The sequence below is a fragment of the Aedes aegypti genome, chromosome 1, assembly GCF_002204515.2.
Source record: "Aedes aegypti strain LVP_AGWG chromosome 1, AaegL5.0 Primary Assembly, whole genome shotgun sequence".
Classification (NCBI taxonomy): domain Eukaryota; kingdom Metazoa; phylum Arthropoda; class Insecta; order Diptera; family Culicidae; genus Aedes; species Aedes aegypti.
The window spans coordinates 16,194,605-16,214,909 of NC_035107.1; the positions used below are offsets into that span (position 1 = coordinate 16,194,605).

Below are 20,305 nucleotides of genomic sequence, written 5' to 3' on the forward strand. Positions count from 1 at the left end.
AGGCACTAGTTCAGAGATTCTTCCAGGAATTTTCAAAGGAATTCGTCAGGAATTTCTTAGGCCATTTCTTCTTAATTTATTTCAGGTTTCCCTTCAAAGAATCCCCTCAGAGAATTATATTCTTTAATCGATGATCCCATCAATTTGCTCAACGGTCAATCAATTGAATCTGTTATTAATTTTTCTCATCTGTTCGATTATTCAAGGATTTCTCTTTGGAGTCTTCGTCCACTAATGGTGGTAAGCTCCATCGAGGTTAATACGCCAATCGCGTATTATCCTCGATTTTACTATAATAAAATCGAGGATAGTACGCGATCGGCGTATTAACTTCGATGGAGCTTACCACCATAAGAGTTCGTCCAGACTCCATTCAAAGAAACCTCCAAGCTTTAGTACAATGGTTTTACAATGCGTTCTAAATATTCCTACATTTATTCAGTATTCTAAAAATAAAACATAACTTTACAAAAATCATTTCTGGCTTAGCTGGAACCATCCTGTTGGAAAAATCTGGTTGCAACTCGCTGATTAACTGGAGTCATTGGTAACTCCCAACTACTAGAGCACTTGTCTCCAAAAGTTTATCGAGATATATCGATTCTTTGATAATTTCTCAAAAGACACTAAACGCATTCCTCCAGAATTTTCACAGTGTTTATTTTGAGCATCTTGCATAGATTTTTCTGGAACTCTACCATGGAGTCTTCCAAAAATTTCTTTAGATATTGTTTCAATTACAATTTCAAGTATTCCCAAAGAGATTGTTTCATAAAACCTTTCAGATATTTCATGAACTCCTCTAGGAATCTCTTTGTACGCATTTTAAGGATTTCTGGGAACTCTTTTTCTCTCAGGATATTTGTACAGATTCTTAACAGAATTTTTCATAAATGATCCAATAATTTTTCGTGGATTTTAAAAGAACCTATCTCTCTACAGTTCTTTTTATCGTAAAACTTTTTTACCAAACTTGATGGAATATTTAGGAAAAGACCAAATTCGAAGATTTAGCAAGCAAGTAACACCGTCTTTCCATATTAGATATTATGTAAGGGAGTGGTCCTTAGGTTGGGCGTAGTTTTATTATTAATCATGATCTTATGACAATAAGTAGTTATTTGAAACACATTTACGATAGTCAGGGACTTGCAGAGACCTTCCGCCACTGTGGCTAAAACATATTGCACAATATTGATCGTTGATATTCTTATGCTGAAAGTAATCCGACTGAACTGTCCTAACCGTAGCCCTTACCGAGTACCCTTAGAGTAATGTGGGGCAAAGTTCTGCTCCTAGTTTTTCGCTGAAGATTTTATTAAAAATTCCTACAAGCTCTGGTTTGTAAGGCAATATATACCTCGACGTATGTATTACCTTCAACCGTGTTACTAGATTTTTCAAAGTTTCGTTGAACAATTCTCGTTGTAACCAGGCCGCCATAGACACACATCGTTAGAATTCCAATTTTATGACACTGATCGCTAGTATATGCTAAAACTTAAGGGTGGTCCTTTCGGTTTTCTCAAATTAGTGGACTCCTCGTACGCCAGCTAGCTAAATAGTTTGCTAAAAAAAAACCATTTTGTGATAAAACATAGGTATTTCTTCGCGTGATGTGTGTTAAATTTCTCTTGGAACACAAAGCAAACTTAGTGGCATAGTAGGATAGAGGAAGGATATAAATTTCATTGAAAGCTAAAAAATGTTGTCAGAAAACCCGTTTTTTCACCATTAGCGCACCGCTGGTTTTCAAATTTGAGATCTTATAATTATGGTTGGTAGCATGTCTCTTTTTAGAAACTTGGTCTCTATTTTTATGTAAGCCTCTGAAAAGACTCTATTTCCCAATGGAAGTTCTCTAAAGTCTCATTTTCAACCAAAATGGTCTTCAAAGTCACTGTTTCGTTCCCCTTGTAGTGAATTGTGATACCCAACCAACAATTTCCATAAAACAAATTTCAAGATGTTATTCTTGGATTTCTTTTAGAGATTTATCTACCATTTCCAGTGTTTTACCGATTTTCCAGTTGTTACTTTAGCAGGAGTCATTCCAAGAAATTCATCCATAATTTTTAAAGAAATTCATTGGAGTTTTTTCCAGGAACAAGAATTCCTAGAGGAGTTCCTACGTCGATTGTTTCAATTATTTCCCCAACCAACCCAATAAATTCGACCAGTTATTCATCATTAAGGTGAAGATGAATCGAAGCCAAAGTTCAAATTTTCAAGAGCACGGATCTGGAGAACCAAACAACCGTTTAAGCTGAAAACCCAATCGATTGGTCACCACTAGCTAGTGACCAATCGATTAAGTTTTCAGCTTGAACGGATGTTCGGTTCTCCAGATCCGTGCTCTTGAAAATTTGAACTTTGGCTTCGATTCATCTTCACCTTAAGATCCTTATTTAGAATAATCTGCAACGTTATATGCATGAATTACTTCTGTAATTCTTCCGAAGATATTCCAGTAATTTTCCAATTAAAATCTCCATGAATTCTCTAATATTATATTTAAGGTTTCACACCAGCAAATACTACAGTAATTTTTCCGACCGTTTATACACAAGTTTCTTCGAAAATTTTTTCCAATGTTTTACATCCAGAAAATTCGGTATATTATCATCCTGGAATTTAGCTTTTTTATTTTTCAATCGCTATCTTTTTCCCAAATTCATCGAGAAAAACCTCTGAAACATTCTCAGAAGTTTGCAAGAGTCCATAAGGAATATTCGTTGGAAAACCTGAAGGAATATCTGAAGTTACTTCTAAAGATATGCTTAGAGAAATTCTTGGTTCAGGGTGTCGACGACCTGGAAAAACCTGGAAAGTCAGGGAATGTCAGGGAATTCTATTTTTGACCTGGGAAGTCAGGGAAAATCAGGGAATTTCACTTGAGGTCAGGGAAAAAATATCAATACTACAACATTAGAAGTCAGCAATAAGTTAAAAATCATGATGTTCACTAACAATACGAAATATCGAAAAAATGTGCAATAAATCTCTTAAAATAGCAGTTCACCATTGAGAAAATGCTATTATGCTTATTAGAGTAAGCTGTACTTTATTGCATATATTTATACATACGTATGACACATTTGCGGTATACGTACCAGAGTAAAATTATCTTGAAATGAGTTCCATGCTGATAATTGTCTTCATTCAGGATAGCCTTGGAATAATTTTCTTGACGACTTGTACCATGGTATATGTATCAGGTTATCTGTCCAACCCAGACAACCAAAATATACGTATAACGAAATCACCTTTTGTGTTATGCGATGCTTATATGTGCAACGTTTCCGTATAAGATGTCGTCAAAAGGCCTTATGCGTACAAAAGTTGAGGCGATATATGTGCATATTTTATATGATGAAAGCTGACATGCAATGCGAGTGTAAAGAGTTTATTGCGAACTATTCTGTAATCTTATGCGACTTAATTTGTGATAATAAAGTTGATTTGACAGCTGCTACGGATTTCTTCGTACGTACTTTGTACGTGTATACGGAAAGAAACAAAATGCACTGATGAACTCTGAAAATAGCGCTTTATGCGAGGAAACCCGTCACTCAAACGATTTCCGACACCGTTTTGTGCGAGTGAGATGTTGTTTGTACAAGTAAACGAGTTTTCACGTTAATTCTTATGCGACTTCTGGTTGTCTGGGAAGGTATTATACTCAAAATTGTTTGCTTTTTAACAGTTCTCTACGAACAACTACTTCGAAATTGGCGTGGATTGTTTTAAACATATTTTGTTCTAAAGTTTCCTAGACCAACTCATTGCCTAGTTTCGCGCATTTTGCTCAAAATCTTAAAAAAGGAAAATAACTCCATCCAATCCATCTTTACAAGTTAGCTATCCAAGTCAAACTGGTGAAACTATTTATAGAGAAAAACCAATAAGGATTCTAGTATTTAAGTGAAGATGAATAAAAGCCGTATCTCAAAATTTCAAGAGCACAAATCTGGTGAATCAAACAATCATTTAGTAGAAAAAAAAAAGATTTTGGTTACCCGCTGGTGGCGCTCAATCGATATTTTTTTCAGCTCTGAACGCTGTTTGGTTCTCTTGATTTTACTCCTGATGGTGGTACATTTTTTCGGTTGAAGCATGAAAAAATAAATGAAAAATTTGGTCCAAAAATGCCTATGTTTCAGATATGCTCGATAATCTATTGGCGTTTGGTGAGATTACTTGGAGATACTCATACAAAAGTTGTTAGAGGAGTACCTCGGACCATTTCTGAAAGCACGACAAATTCAAGAGGAACATCAGAAAACTTATTATTAGCGCATTATTCAATCCTTTAATGCATTCAGTTAAAAATATTTAGATAAATCCCTCGGGGAGAAAACCTACGTAATTCATATCGGAATCCTAAAAAAATAACTAACAACAAATTATTTGTAGCGAAACATCGTTAACAATTATTGAAAGTACCCTAAGAAAAAAAAAAATGAAAACATTTTTGGAAAAAATTCTTTGTGATTCCTGAAAAATCCTGTATTCCACGAATTCCAAATGCTATTCTTGGAGAAACTCAAGACTGAAAGAAATTCTCTAACAATTTGAAAGAATCATGAAGATGAGGCGCTTCTAAAGGAAATCCTAAAAGAGTTCACGGAGAAATATCTGGAAAAATATGTTTAAGAATTTCGATAGGAACTTGTTAGACATCGATGTGAAACCCCTTGAAGCAATTCTCCAAGAAAGTTCTTTGGCAATGGCTAGCTTTTTACCTGGGAAAAAATGACCAAATTTCAGCATAACTTTCTTCCACTAAAAAGCATGGTGGATGATCGTAATAGTGTTGCGTATTATATAAAAAAAATTATAATAATGTTTAGGCAGGAAGGAGTCCAAAATTGTCGTTTATGCCTGAAATTTGTGAAATTATATCTGAGGTAGTTCAGTAGCTGAGTACCTACATTTTTGTTCATACGAATTTTCAAATTTGGAAAGTAATAGATACTCAATTGCTCAGTTTTATCATATCAACTAGAATAAGCGCTCTAGAATGTTATCTGACAGGTATATTTCAGTAAAGTTGAACTTTTCCTTAGTTTGTATGTTCGACCTATAAATAACATAAACTATACATCGTGCAAATCTTTGGATATGTATCTTCTTGTACAAAGCCTATTTCAATTTAACCAATTCAGTTATCTGGAATTTTTCTGGAAAACGACTGGAAGGTCAGGGAAAGTCAGGGAATTTTGTTTTTAAAATTGAGTCGACACCCTGTGGTTGAACTCTTTGAAAAACTAAAAACCAATTCTAGAGGAAATTCCAAGTAGTCAATGGAGAAATCTCTGCAGAAATTATTGCTTGAGTTCTTGAAAAAGTCCAACACAAAAAAAAATCTTGGACGAACTTCTAGCGAAATCGATTGAGAGTCATTGGATGAACGCCAGGATATTCTAGGGAAATTTGTAAAAGTATCTTTGTAGACATTTCTGAACAAATTCGTGGTTCAGTAGCTGGAGTAATTTCTGGGGTTATCGTTAGAAAATACTAAAATGAATTCTTGAAGGTATCTTGAACTTATTTCATGGAGGTGTATGGTGTCCCAGGAAGTATGGGCACGACTTTACCATACTACCATTTCGAGATTTCTAGAAATAAAAATTTTCACACATTTTTTTATGGTGTAACATTTCTGGAAGCTTCTCTTATCAGTTTTGCACAAATCACGTTACATCTGAGCGACTTTTTCTAATTTGTGCTAGGTCATAAAGTACGTACAATAAAAATCTGAAAAAAACATTTTCATCATTGCCGATACGATAAATGATGAGACTATCACTTATTTTATTAGAAATTATAAACTTAAGTATATGAAATTTGTATTGAAATCTGAAATCCGATTTCAGCTGTGGTCGATTTTTAGTTCTTGTAAATCCGTTAAAACATGTACAAATCTAGAATTTGTGTTGCCTATCCAAGAGTATAGATATATGACGTTAGTAAATTTGAGTTGAATTATTTTTACTTATATTGAAAATACCTGAAAAGCTATGGTTTCGTCAAGTTATCTTATGTGAAGAAAAAAAAAATATGATTTTTGAGAATTTTACCATTTTGTCAAATGATTTCTAGCAGAGCCAAATAAAATTCTAAACAAAAATTCTTGTGAAACATCTTAGATGCAATATACTTGAGCTCACCACATCGAAGGATTTTGATAAAAATGTTGATTACTAGGTTAGTTCCAACTGAACACAAAAGTAGCGTCTGTGTTGGCTGGATAAGAATTGATTATCTAAAATCAAAATTTAAAATTTTCAATGTTAAAGGTTATTACATCAAACAAATTTATCATGGGCAGCATTCAAAATGCCACAGGAAAAAATATAAAAATATATGTTTGTTTGAAAAAAAAAAAAAACATTATGATTCTCGTTATCAAAGTTGTGCCCATACTTTCTGGGACACCCTATAATCCTTAAAAATGGCGCTGAAGAATCAATAAATGAATACTTTGGGCAAATACCTCCATTGACTTTTGATTAAACTCCTAAAAAATCTTGAAAAAAAAAATATACATCAATAAGGTTTATAGTCTACAAGAATTCTGTGACAATTTTCGGATTTTCTTCCAAAGTAGGCCAAAATCGTATGATATCGAAAATTGGTGCTCTTCCTGCCTTTTAGGGATTTACTAGTCTGACTCCTTGTAAAAGTCATACTAGTAATCCAAAAAAAAAAAAATGTTTAAAGATTTTTTGAAAATTTCTTTTGAAAACTTTTGGTTTTTGATTCTTGTTTGGATTATTTTTATTTTTTGGTTCCTGTTCGGTCTTTTTTTGTCTCTTTTTTGCTCCTATTCGGTCTCTTGTCAGTCTCTATTTTCTAGCATAATGTATCTAATGTTCTTATTTCAATGGTACTCAATCGCTACCAGCCCTGCATAGTATATGCAAAAGTTCGCACTGAATAAACGACAAGGTGACGTGCAACTAGCATATGGCGGCTCTATTTACCGCCACCTATTCTCCCTGGCCACAAAACATCAAGAAGATATTCTTGGCATCACTTTCCAATAGAGGCACAGGCTGTTTTCAGCTTAGTGATCTATAAACCACAATCTGTTTCTTTGACAAGATTATTAGTATTACATTCTTCATCGGTTTCATTATGATCAGAGTAGCTAGAAAAGTTGAAAAAAAAAATCCGGGATTTCCGGTATGGATCCTGTAGCATAATATTGCATAGCGGCTCTTCTTTACCAGCTGAGCCATGGAAGGCTTTACACTAAAAACGAGGAAAAGAAGTTTAGAGTACAAGCTAGAATATCATGGCAATACAATACGATAAAATATATACTTTTCCTTTGACTCTTCCATTTAGCAAGAATATTGAAATTAACTGATGCCCTTCCAAAATGTAGTTACAGTCCCTTGTCATAATATTTTAAGTATTTCTTTTGAACATTTAATTTATTTCTACTAGTTTTTTTTTCATTTATGTCTTAGACTGGAGTAGTTGAAAATATTCAGCAAAAGATAGGGATAAGCCATTAGTAGAATATTGGAACCATTCAACGATTTGGGTCTACTTTGTATAAATACCCCGAAATTGGCACAGATTAAATGTACGTCGAAAATTAGCGCTTTTCCCCTACTTGACCTGAGAAGTCGGGAAGATTTACATAAGGTGATATGCTAGCAGATTTCGTATTGCACAATAAGATTTTGATAAATCTTGATCCTCTTTTTGGAAATATGCATCTTGCCATATTCTCAATTCGTCGTATCGTTTTCATTTCTGTCGCAATCAGTTTTCAGATTCGTTTCACAACTTACGGCTCACTGTGATAAAGTGAGTGGTCAAACTACAACATATCAACGTTTACTAGAATATATAGATCAACGGGAATATCCGTCCATTCCTTCAGCATGATAGAATATACAAATTTCCTTTAAAATTCATTGTTCGTTATCATAATTCAGCCTAAATTTATGAACACATTACTTTTGACCGAACAATTATGGCATTTGCTCACAGTGCAGAGAAAACAACACAATCAAAGGAACCGTATTTTTACGTCGAGCATGGCGCATACATTGATGCGCACAAGCTTTTTTTCTCAGTACGACGGATTGAACTTTGTTTACATTCTCAATTTTACGCGGTCGTTGAGGAAATTTCCTAAAATTTCGTGAATTCTAGAACTTTTACGGCGTGTGATTGGAATAAAATCCTTCAGTGAAGAAGTACGAAGGTTTTCCATAGTGAATATCACTGCCCGGCGAAGTAAGTCACACAGGGGGGGGGAAGGTGGGGCGGTAAGAAACCTGTATCATAAAGTAGTGTGACTGGTGTCGATCGTTGAGCATTTCTCTCAAATCGTGTTCGTCCATACGATTTCGGTGAAAAAGTACAAAGTGGATAATTGAACTGGAATTGAATAGTAGTTTTATTGCATTTTTGGTGTACAAGTGGACGCACCATGATAGCTTTCACAAAATTATAAGTACAGTAATACCTCGATATAACGTAACCTCGATATAACGTAACCTCTTTATAACGTAACTCGATATAACGTAATTTTTACCTCGATATAACGTAACCTCTTTATAACGTAACTCGATATAACGTAATTTTTACCTCGATATAACGTAAATTTTTTTTAGCATCCATTCATTTTTCATTTTTTTTAATAAAAACATGATTTATGAGCTAGAATAAACATTTTTCAAGTTTCAAACACTAACCAATAATAAATCAAAGCAATGCAAGCGTTTAAACGCTTAATACAGTCATAATTTCGAGTGAGCTATAAGCTCAATGTTAAGAACAACATTTTGTCATTGCTGTACATTTGCTTACATCATTCTTCTTTATTTTTGCTGCATTTATGCTCCAACTGGATCCAAGCCTGCTATTCACTTCAATTTTCTACGAAAACTTTTATGATTTTTTATTTAGACTTTGCAGTCAAAAGGCTACATCAAACTCAGATCGCACTTGTGTGTCGCCGGGTCACTTTGCTCAATATAAACTTAACGGATTCCCGTCTTAAGAATTAATTGAGGAATTTCTTCAGAATGTTCTCATTGAATTTCAAAAAAAAAGTTCAAATATTCATCCAGGAATTTCTCCAGAATATGTCTAAGGAATTCCGGATTCTAGGCATTTTAAATTCAATGATTGTAAATTTCTCCAATAGTGTTTTTTTAAATATATCTTTGAATTTTACTGTACCTTTGATCAAAAATTACACCAAGTAATTTTTCTATAGATTGTTTTTATTACAAAAATATATCCAGGAATTCAAGAGAGAATTCTCCTAGAATAATTCCACCACGTATTCATTCAGAAACTTTTCCATTGAAAACCCCTCAAGGATAGTTCTTGTTTTTATTGGAGCGTTCTTTGGTTCTAGTGACTTCTTCATGAATTCTGAAAAAAAAAATCATGAGTTCTTGGGATATTCATTCCTAAATTCGGTCAAGAAATCACCAAAGAATTTATTTTAAGAATTTTACCACAAGCTCCTAATAGCAAAATTATTGAATTTCCATAATTGCCTGCTAAAAATGTTCATGGACTGCTCCACATTAGTTTGTTTAAAGGTTTCTGAAAGATCTCATTTATGAATTTATTTCAGAGATTCTCCGAGTATTCAAGGATTCCTTCAAAGATTTTTCCTGAAAAAAATTCTCTAAGGATTACTGTAATAGAGACGTAAAAATAAAAAAAAAAATGAAAATTGAAAAAAAATATAAAAAAATAGACACGGAAAAAATTGAACAACTATGTAGGAAAGACTGAAAATGCCTGCTAGGTCAATAATATCAATTCAATACCCATTCTTCGTCAAAATATACGTATTGAACGAAATTAAGAAAAAAAAAATTTTGCTTCGATATAACGTAACGAAAATAGAAATCGAGTTACGTTATATCGAGGTATTACTGTACTTGGGAAATGAATCTATGCTGCCGATAAGTTTGAATATCCGCCGTAGTGGAACATTTTAGGTTTGATACGACGAATAGTAGCGCTTACGATGAACTAGAACGAAACCCTACCGTAAAAAACACCTATCGCACCGAGATTTAAATCCGCCAACCTCGGCATGATCTTGCTGAATAGCTGCGCGTTTAACGCTATTTTGGCCACGAAGTTAAATATGTCAATCCCAATAACATCTTTCCTTAAAATTGGACTTTGAGCGTAAGGGAATTAATATTTGACCGCAGGATGTTCTAAGTCACCGAGCAACTATCTGCATTGAGGTCATTGGTTTCAATATGGGGATTATTACAGAAGGCCGAATCACAAAACGCCGAGTCAAAATAGGCCAAAGGCATGAACTTTATTAAACAAGCTTTACTCTATAGGATTATTTCGACCTTATGTGATTCGGCTTTATGTAATTCTGCCTTTTGTGATTCGGCTTTTTGTAGTAGATTCGTCAATATGCGACTTGTGAAGTTAAGCTAGATAAATTCTGAATTGAACAAAGCTTCCAAGATATCCAATAGCTGCCTGGTTTGGAATGTAAGTCTTCCCCAGCAACACACATGTAATAATTGTGCATTATCAACTGATATATGACCAAAACTTATCATATATAAGTTGATTATACTCAATTATAACATGTGTGTTGCTTGGGTTATGATCTAAGAATGTAATCGATAAGCTGTTGAAGGATTATCATTATTTATAGATTGTCATAGATGTCCAGATGCGATTTATAAAATCTAGGCCATCCAAGAACTCTCTGAATTAAATGTCTTAAGGGGCAGGATTCGTCATTGATGTTTGAATTTTCAAAAGTAGTTTTTTCGTTCAAAATCAAGAAAATTTACAGGAAAATGCGTTCACTGTATTCTTTTCTCCAACCGAAACACAGTGAACACATTTTCGTCTAAGAATTTTAAGTTTTGAAAAGAAAAACTGCTTTTGAAGTTTCGATGATGACGATGATTACGATGACGAAGCGTTGATCGTTAAGGTCTTCGAATGCCGTCATTTGCGATCAGCGATTCAGTTTTCATGTGGTGAAACCTAATGCTGCATTTGCATATCACACATATAGAGGAAAACACTAATTTTCGATTCTGCGGTCTTAGCACTAGCTTTTAACCCATACGATTTCGGGCTACTTTGTATGAAAATCCGAAAATTGGACCAGAATACTTGAAGTTTGAAAATTATTGCTCCTCCCCAACATCAGTGTCAGAATAAGAAATCATCATACGAGTGATACAGTACATTCTTCGTTGCTCGATATTTTAGAATTATACAGTGAATCAATGTTCCATGACTCGATATCGACTCATAGAACCATACTAGAACAAAATTCCATCACTACTATGACGGTCCCCTCCTCTGTATTGCAAAGAAAATATGTGCCATGAGTCAATATTTTCATGATCGATGGTCCTTTCCAATATCCACTCATGGAGGTTTGACTGTTTAGGAAAGACCGAACTCAAGGTAAATCAATCCAGCATACTGAGATTGATTTCTCCAATTTAATTACAAATATTAAACCCCATAAACCGACATCCTCCCTAACTCGAATGGTTCCTCCGAAATCGAGTAAGCGAGAGTTGAGCTTCATCAAAGTAGGTGTTATCTTAGGAACGTTTCAGTAAACCGTTTGGCAACCCCTGCGAAATGCAATGCGTATTGGCGTCGCCGCCGCCGCCGCGCGAATCCGCGAACGAGTAATAAGATAAATTCGCGCCACTTGTTTTGTCAGTTGAGAGCGCTTTCCTTGCTTATTTAGACTAGCGGATGGTGGAATGCCGCGGGTTGGCCATAGGAGGAGCCTGCCCCATTGTGAGTGGGTGGCCACCGGCGGTAGTTCCCCGCCGGGGCGGTTCATGCCTTTATTCTCCGGTTTTCTCGACCGGCCGCACTCAGTTTGCAATCGGGTACGCTCCGGAGCAGTACTCTTTTTCGCGTTTCGCGGTTTCTCGGTTTTTATTTTTGGATTCGTAAGAAGTGGCGCGCGCGAGCGCCCGTCGTTTCGAGTTTGTTTACTACATTACCGCTGACTTGATTGCTATTTTACTCGCGCAAACTTGTAACAGGTGTAATCAGCGTGATTAGATCGTACCTTATACAATATATGTGGGATTCGCCGCCGCCTGCTGCAGTTGATTATTATTTATTCGATCGAGCAGAGTCTGAGAACTGTGTGGATGTCACGTTGCCCGGGAGTGTTGTTGTGTGGTGATCGTTTTGGCTCGCTTGCTGGGATAATAAATCGCGAGTGAGATTTTTGACTTTATTTTCACTAACCAAATTGATTCATTTCCCTAAATACTATTACTCAATCGTCTATCTTTCTCGCTGTGTGTCGTCGATTCACCAACCAACTTTTGTGAATATTTCTCTTCAATGCTCAAAACCCATCATAATCACTCATTCATAATCAAAATCACCTAAAAAAATCACAATTTCAGCAACTCCAGCAGTGGCCTACTAATCGCGGAGGATGCGAACGTCGTCATCGTCGAAGGAAGCGCCGGTGAATCATTCATCGTTGTCAGTAGCAACAGCAATAGCCCTACCAAGTCCATGGTCCGCAGCGGTAGTTCCGCCAGCATCAATTCCCTCAAGCGGTCCCACCTGGTGCTGGAAGAGTCCAATCCCGGATCCGGTTCCGGTGGCGGCGTCGCCAATGTCGAATCCAGCACCGCCATTCTCCACACGGTGAACATTCCGCAGAAAATCATCATCCCGGTTGGGGCTAGCGGAGACACGACCCTTGCACTTGCACCGCCCCCATCATCATCAAAAACAACCCCATCACCTTCCCACCCATCAAACACCATTACTACTAATAACAGTGGCGTCAATTCACCAACGGTTAGACGACCATTATCATCATCGTCGCCGTCGTCAACAGCAAAAACTTTGCCGGTCAAAACCTTGGTAGTTACGAACAGGACGGGGACGGGGACGGCAACGGCGCGGACAACGGCCGCGAAGTAAGGATCGAATTTCTCACACTGTTTATCTCTACTCTACAACACTCATCATCAGGAATGCCTTCAGCTATCTATGCTGTTTGTTGTACATACATCCACTAAAACCAGTAGCCAGTAATTGCCCCTGCACTAACACACAAGCTTACAATCGCTTGCAGCAATGCAGTTGTTGCAGTAAACATTCGCTTACCTGTTTGTTTGACTTTGTTGAATTGAGTACAGTCAACTCTCCGTAGCTCTCGATACTCCATATTTCGATATCGAGTTATAGAATCATAGCAAACGTTGATTTTCATGGCTAACTCGATGGTCCCTAGAACCACCGTTGTCGAGGGACCATCGAGTTTGCACTGATTTTGTGTTCTAGAACTTGATGTTTTCAATATCGAACTATGAAGAGTTGACTGTAGTTTTCGCTTGAGTAGTATAGAACGTAGAGCGCCGTAGCGAAAGGCGACGTAGTATTGTATAGAGCTTGATTAGATACATCTTTTAGCGTACAGTAACTGCTCCTTCTGCGCAATCCATACATTCCATATGCCTTTCGCCACACTAGTTCCTCAGTGAGTTTTGATTGAAAACGACGATTGGACAAGGCTCCCCTTCGCCGCATTATCGGCGCTCGGTGCGTATTGGTCAAAGTTCTTAGTCGTCATCGGCCAGCGGCGCCCAGGGAGATAAGATATCCATCTAGTAGTCTGTGCATGACTAGCCGACCGGTGTGGTGGAGTCATGCAAATATGATTCAGGGCTCTGCTTTTGGCACTTCAATTGTTTCAGTTTTAATCAGAATTAGGAGAACGACTCATTTTTTTTTTGTGTCTTATTGGTGTTTTCAGCACTAGACTGGTTCATGTCGTGCAATAAAACCTCCATGATTTGATTTTCCATGATTCGATATCGACTCATGGAATTATATGGAAATTAAACTTGGTAGCTTACTATGATGATCCAATCTATTTCCTTAAGTAGGATTATCGATAATATCATATTAACACATGGAAGGATAACTTAGTTGCTGTTCACTAGGGCATTAGTTCTCTGATTTTTATCCTCCAGCGCCCAAAAGTGAACTTTTATAGATAGAAATTTAATTTCGATGGGGGGATTATTACGCTTTCGAACCGGTAAAATGAATTATTTTTATTTCAGAAGATAACCGCCGAAGTTTACTGCTATACTTTGGTAACAGTTTAAACGTAAACTGAAATGTGTAACTTTTTGAACCATTTCACTCTGCCAGTAGCGCAACCAGGATTTGATTCTGGGGGGGGGTTTGATATCTTGAAGGTAATAATTTTTGGGAAAGTAGGAAGCCAGACCCCATTCTTGGCTCACTTCGGCAGTGGGGTTTTTTAAAAGCTAGTGCGCTCATATTTGGCCACAATATGCATCGTACTGATGCGCTTCTTACACCGAAGTTTCAGACAATTCTACCGAGAAAAAAACCCCATGCCAAAGTGAATCAGGGAAGTGCCCAAATGGTTCTGCACCCTATGTTTCAACAAAAAAATGGGTTGTAGAGTTTTAGTATATGTTGTTTTGAATGTGCATACTTGGTTAAACTCATTAAACAAGATTAAAATACATATTAAACGCGTGATAATGCTCAATCAGCATTTACTTATCTGTGTTCGTAGAATATTTACCATAGCATTCGTTGTCGTCCCATGTTACAGTATTCGATATGCAGAAGGAGAAAACATTATCTGCGTAAATTTTTAAAACTGAAGAAACGATTCTCCGGAAATTCATATTCTCTGAAGGTCGGGAAAGTTTGCAATGTAATGAGCAAATTGAAAGATTATTTATGCTGCGGATGGGACCTTTTTCCCAATATATTTAAATGGATGACCAACTTCTGACACAAATGCTTCAGTTAAGTTTTCAGAAAAGGCAAAACAATATTATAGCCTTACAGCACTGAACAGAATAACTTGCCCACCGGTCGCTTTTCATATTAAAAGATCAAACTTGGAGACCTGGGTCTTGGCTTCTAGTGGGCTTTTTGTAATTTGCATTGAAATTCGTAAATAAGCTTTCACTCACTTCACATAATTTCACGCAGCAGAAAATTCATGATATTTCAAATAGACCTGTGCGCCGAAATATTTTTAATCGGCGGCGGCGTCAGGGTATTTTTGCACCTGCGGCGGCGGCGTGATTGGCGTCACGCCGTTGACCATTTTCGGCGGCGGCGGCGGTGGCGTACATCGGCGTGGTCGAAAATTGAACATTCCATTTTTTTCATATACCATGCCCACACAGTTACGGATCACCCACAGTGACGGATCACTTTGGCGTTCAACATCGGATAACTCGTTCAAAACATAAACGTTGACGTAAAACATATTTTTCCCATGTTTTACTATTTGTCTTCTAGCTTTTGTAAAGTTAAGCACACCATTCAACCGCTTAATAACGGTGTTTTTGACAAATGTTTAGTTGGTACCACACAGCTATCATTATATGGTCGTTTTCTGTAAGAAGTGCCGTCAGCATTCATAAGCTCCCACAAGTGGTAAAATTCATATATTATAGCATAAAACATGCTCGTTCGCTTCGATTTAGTGTGAATTCATCTTTAGAAAACATTTTTCTTGATTGTTGATTCTAAATACCGAATATTAACACTTCTAACTAGTGATCCATAATATGGACCAGGAAATGATTGTTTACCACGGTTATGGATCACTACTAAAGAATGTTGATTTCTACCATTTTAAGCATTGGATTCGACATTTTCAGACAATAGCACTAAGGATAAAACTAATACAACATCAAGGTTGGTAAATTTCATTTTTAGCAGACAAAAATGGATGGAAAACTTGGTGTGGAGCGAAAACAGTTCATGCCTCAGTTACTACAATGCAGTATATCACAAAAAAGGACATTTTACTCTTGTTTCTAACTCTAACAATGCTATTTTTAGCAGTAATATGTGAAACATTGTTAACTTTCACCAAATCATGCAATACAGATGCATTGAGTTTGAAATCTCTTGATTTTGCGCACTGATCCGTAATATGTCACAATTTGATCCATAATATGAAAATTGATCCATAATATGGTTTTCAGAAACCGATGCAATTTTTAATTTTTATGTAATCCTATGTAAATATTACACTCAAAACAGTTTACTAACTGAAGTTCCAATTTGAAACGATTCAATTTGTGCTTTTCAATTACAATTTTACGTTTTCCATGTCGTTTTATTGAATTTTATAGGTTGGACTCCACACTATTTGATCCATAACTGTGGGGTCATGGTAGATCAAACAACAAAAATCTTGGAAAACCCCATTCCCATATCTTTATGAAATAGTTTTTTTTTCTAATTTTCGGACATTTTGGTAAGAAATCAAAGGTAGCATTCAAGGTTTCTTTATAATAAATCTTCGGCTAGGTATTTTATATTTAAATAATAATTCATATGAAAAAGATACATTCCAAACCTTAATACTTGAGCTTGTATAAGCAGCTGCTAAATTAATAATTTTATTTTGTGCAAATTATGTAAATGGGAAGTATGCACTTCAACAGAAAAGTAATCACCTATCTCGATGCGTGGGAAATTTCTTGTAAGAAATGCTCAAGAAAAGCATTTGTCTTTGATCGCAGTACGCAGTTGAAAAGAAATGTCAATTCAAATGGAGCTCACTGTAGAAAATTTCTTTAGCATTTCTTCTGTAGAAACTTTTACTTTTCTTGAGCGGAACAGCATACCTTGCTTAAGTGTTTCTGTTTTGGTAGAATTGTACATGATTTTTTTATAGATGGCATTTTATTAAAATCGCCATATCTTTGATTAATTCATAGTGCCAGTTATGAATCACTGTTTCGAGCGGCCAGGATATCTTCTCCTACGTTGACCTTTAACGAAGAAATCACTAGAGCAATCCGATAATTAATTCTGAAACAACCTTTGAATGGCTTAACATAGACCAAGGTGAATACATGGTAAGGGCAGATTAGGAATCCTAGATAGAATTCGAGATCGCAGAAGAAATATTTGTTAGAATCCTTGGAAAAACTCAATGAAGATTTTTTGTCATTTTCTGAAGATTCCAAGGGGTGTCTTATTTACACATAAATTCTTTGTAAAAATTAAAGCATCCTTTATTCAAGTAATACTCATTAAGAGGAAAAAATAGAAAATTTTTTGGCAGAACCACTGAAGAGATCCTTTTGATTATTCCTTTTATTGATTTCTAGATGTATCACTAGAGGCACGTATGGAGTATTGTTGGAAGGGATCTATGAGTTATATGTATGCATTTTTTATTAGTTGCGTGCAAAAATGTATAAAGATATGTCTAAACAAATCTTTGGAAACTTTTTGAAAGAATTCTTAGATATTTATTTGAAATGCATGGACAATAGACTGATGCAAATTTTGAAGTTTTTGCTCCCCTATGCTTAAACGATGTCAATTACGGTGAAAATCATTTTCCCAAAATTTGAAGTGATTTGGAAGAAATTTTGTTGTGCACACGCCATTTGAAGTTTATGTGGAAATTACTATGGGAAAGGCAAGTCTTTTGTGTTCAGCCCTCTATCTCTTCGTCGTAATATTTTATGGAAAAGTGAACAAACTCTTCTCATGCAAAATCTTCCAAGCTACAACTTTGCCGAAGACCATATTTTGATAGGATTTAAGGATAATTTGTAATTATTGATAACAAAGTCTAAATCATGCTGAGATGATCATTCAGTTACATTCAGAGCAACACTGCTGTTTTGCTGTAGAACATAGTAGCCTGGATTACTTTGATCTATTCTTCCCGCCAGGAGCACCAATGTTGCCTGCCGAGCAGTTGGTTAAGCATGCAAAATGCAAACCCACTTTATGATTATGAATAGCAAATTATCCTGACGTCCAATCGAAATATGGTCTTCGGCAAAGTTGTAGCTGAAAGAATTTCGCCTGAGAATAGTTTGTTCCCTTTTGCATAAAACATTATGACGAAAAGATAGGGGGCTGAACACAAAAGTTTTTCGTTTTCCATAGTAATCTCCATATAAACTTCAAATGGCGTGTGCACAATCAAATTTCATCCGAATGACTTAAAACTTTTGGAGGATACTAATTACCATAATTGACATCGTTAAAGCATGGGGGAGCCAATATTTCAAAATTTGCATCACTCTAATGGACAAGTTCCAGGAATAATTTTTGGAACGTTTTCAAAATCATTCATAAAGAAATATCAAAAATAATCCTTGAAGAAGATCCGAATAAAAGTATTCCAGAAAAATATGAAGCAATCCAACGATTAGTTCCTTGAAGAATTCACAGTGGAATCTTTCCAAATTCACGAATTCCTGGTAGAACCTGAAAGACATATTTTTGAAGCAATTTATGAAGAAGTCACTGGAATCAATAAAAAACATATCAGATATTACGCGTTGCAAGAAAAATTTTGATTCCTGGAAAATCCAGAGCAATCTACCGGGAAATTTTCTGCCCATACTCGCATAACAGTCCCATATTATATGGGATTTCATATATAAATGGGACTGTTATGCGAGTATGGGCAGTTTTCCACCTATTTAATCTAAGCCACCCGTGGCATCGAGCATTTGATTGACATCGAATACATGTTGAATAAACAAAAATCATGATGCGTCTTGTGTCGCTGTGTAGTTTCTATTGTTCTTTGATAATTTGGACCAGAGGTATCATTTGAGATCTGAATTGTTTGGATGAGTCAATGTACCTCGAACTTAAACGGATAAAACTGAACGAACTATACATGAATGTTGCTAACTGGTAAGGATTGCTAGGTGTCCTCGAAAAAATAAATTAAAGGCTTCTGAGAAGTTTGAAAGATTGCCAAAAGCCTCAGACAATAAAGGATTGGAACAAACAAGTAATTTATTCCATTCAAAACACTACAGATATCCACCCTTCGTTATAACATACAACGGCTATGGGTTAGATTGCCTATGTCTTATATTATATTGGTTTGAGGATCCATTGACTCATTTAGCACATTTCACGACCGTGAATCACAACTTTTCCATAAATATGACAGCCCAAATTAAGAAATTGAAATCAATTTAGTTCCAGCGGTTCATGGGAAAATTTTACCGCTCTTACTGTCAATGAAATGCATCTGCTCTTCTTTAGAACTGCAATGCTTGCTGTGGTGCATTTGCTCTATGCGGAGATTGCTCACTGCGCGTTATTTCCGCGAAGCAATCCAAATCTTTAAATTTCCCCGCAATAAATCCTTGAAGAGATTTCATGAATTAAGTTCCTGAATATAGAATCGAAGGTGACCAGTGTAACTTATACAGAAGTTTATGGACAAATACTTTAACTTTATATTTGGAAAATATCTGAAGAAAAATATCCTGGAATCAATTCTGAACAAATTCACATTTATTGAAGAAATTCTGAAGAAACTCCAAAAGTTATTATCAGAAGAATTTCTGACTCTCGATGCAATCCGTATTACAATTTCTGGAGAATACAATGAATAATTCTCTGAAGAACTTTTTGAAGAAATCCTTTGACGCATTATATGAACGATGTCCTGTACAAATTCCGAAAGTAAGGTTTAACCATTTCCCATGTCATTTTTCAAATTTATTTTTTTCGAGCTGAAATATTAATCGGCGTGAAAATACAAAGTCGGCGGCGATACGCTGACCAGCGTATGGCGCGCCGCCGATACGTCAATCGGCGTCGGCGTGACGTAAAATGAATCGGCCGCGGCGGCGTGGCGGCGGCGCACAGGTCTAATTTCAAACACAAATTTTTTTGTCATCGTATGTTTCGCATCGTGTGAAAAATGTCTTAACTTTCACTTGGATTTTCTTTGAATACAAAATTTTTACTAAATAATATAGTTCTAAAAACAAGTTTGAATTATTAATTAATTTCGCAAAATAGTGGAATGAACAGTTTTATTTTTGTGTTTTTGTTAAGTTTGGAGATTTATTATTACTCAAAAGATTGATTTTTTAAAGCTGCGAATTTCCGGCTAACCTATGTATTTCCAAGTTAGGATGTAAATTTTAAGTCTATCCAAGTACTAGAAGCCGAGATCCAAACCTCCAAACTCGACCATTTTGTTTTGATAAAACGACCAACTTGTACTATATTTTTTTCAATACTATATTATAGTACTAGTTTGCAAATATTTTTGTTTTATTAACCTCGTCAGGGGTCTAAGAATTTTAAGAAAACATAGAATAAGAATATTACTGTTAAAACCACTGAAACTCAGAGTGTTAATACGAGCCTAAATTACTGATCCATAATTGTAGAACGTTAATGAACTACAGAAATATACAAGATAAGCCATATATTTTTTCGGCTCTGGGAGGGGTTT

General features: G+C 35.8%; 1 protein-coding gene across 5 annotated transcripts in view; it reads left to right on the top strand.

Annotated features, from left to right (window-relative positions):
- LOC5574714 (nuclear factor of activated T-cells 5) overlaps positions 1-20,305 on the top strand; it is a 429,601-nt gene that overhangs the window by 180,221 nt on the left and 229,075 nt on the right. For 3 of the 5 annotated variants that reach the window (XM_021839021.1, XM_021839019.1, XM_021839020.1), the window contains one exon: positions 12,435-12,962. In XM_021839021.1, coding sequence (XP_021694713.1) covers positions 12,435-12,962 — 528 coding nt within the window. Of the gene's footprint in view, positions 1-11,799; positions 12,242-12,434; positions 12,963-20,305 lie in introns of those variants that run through there. The other 2 variants (XM_021839023.1, XM_021839022.1) reach the window with 2 other exon arrangements.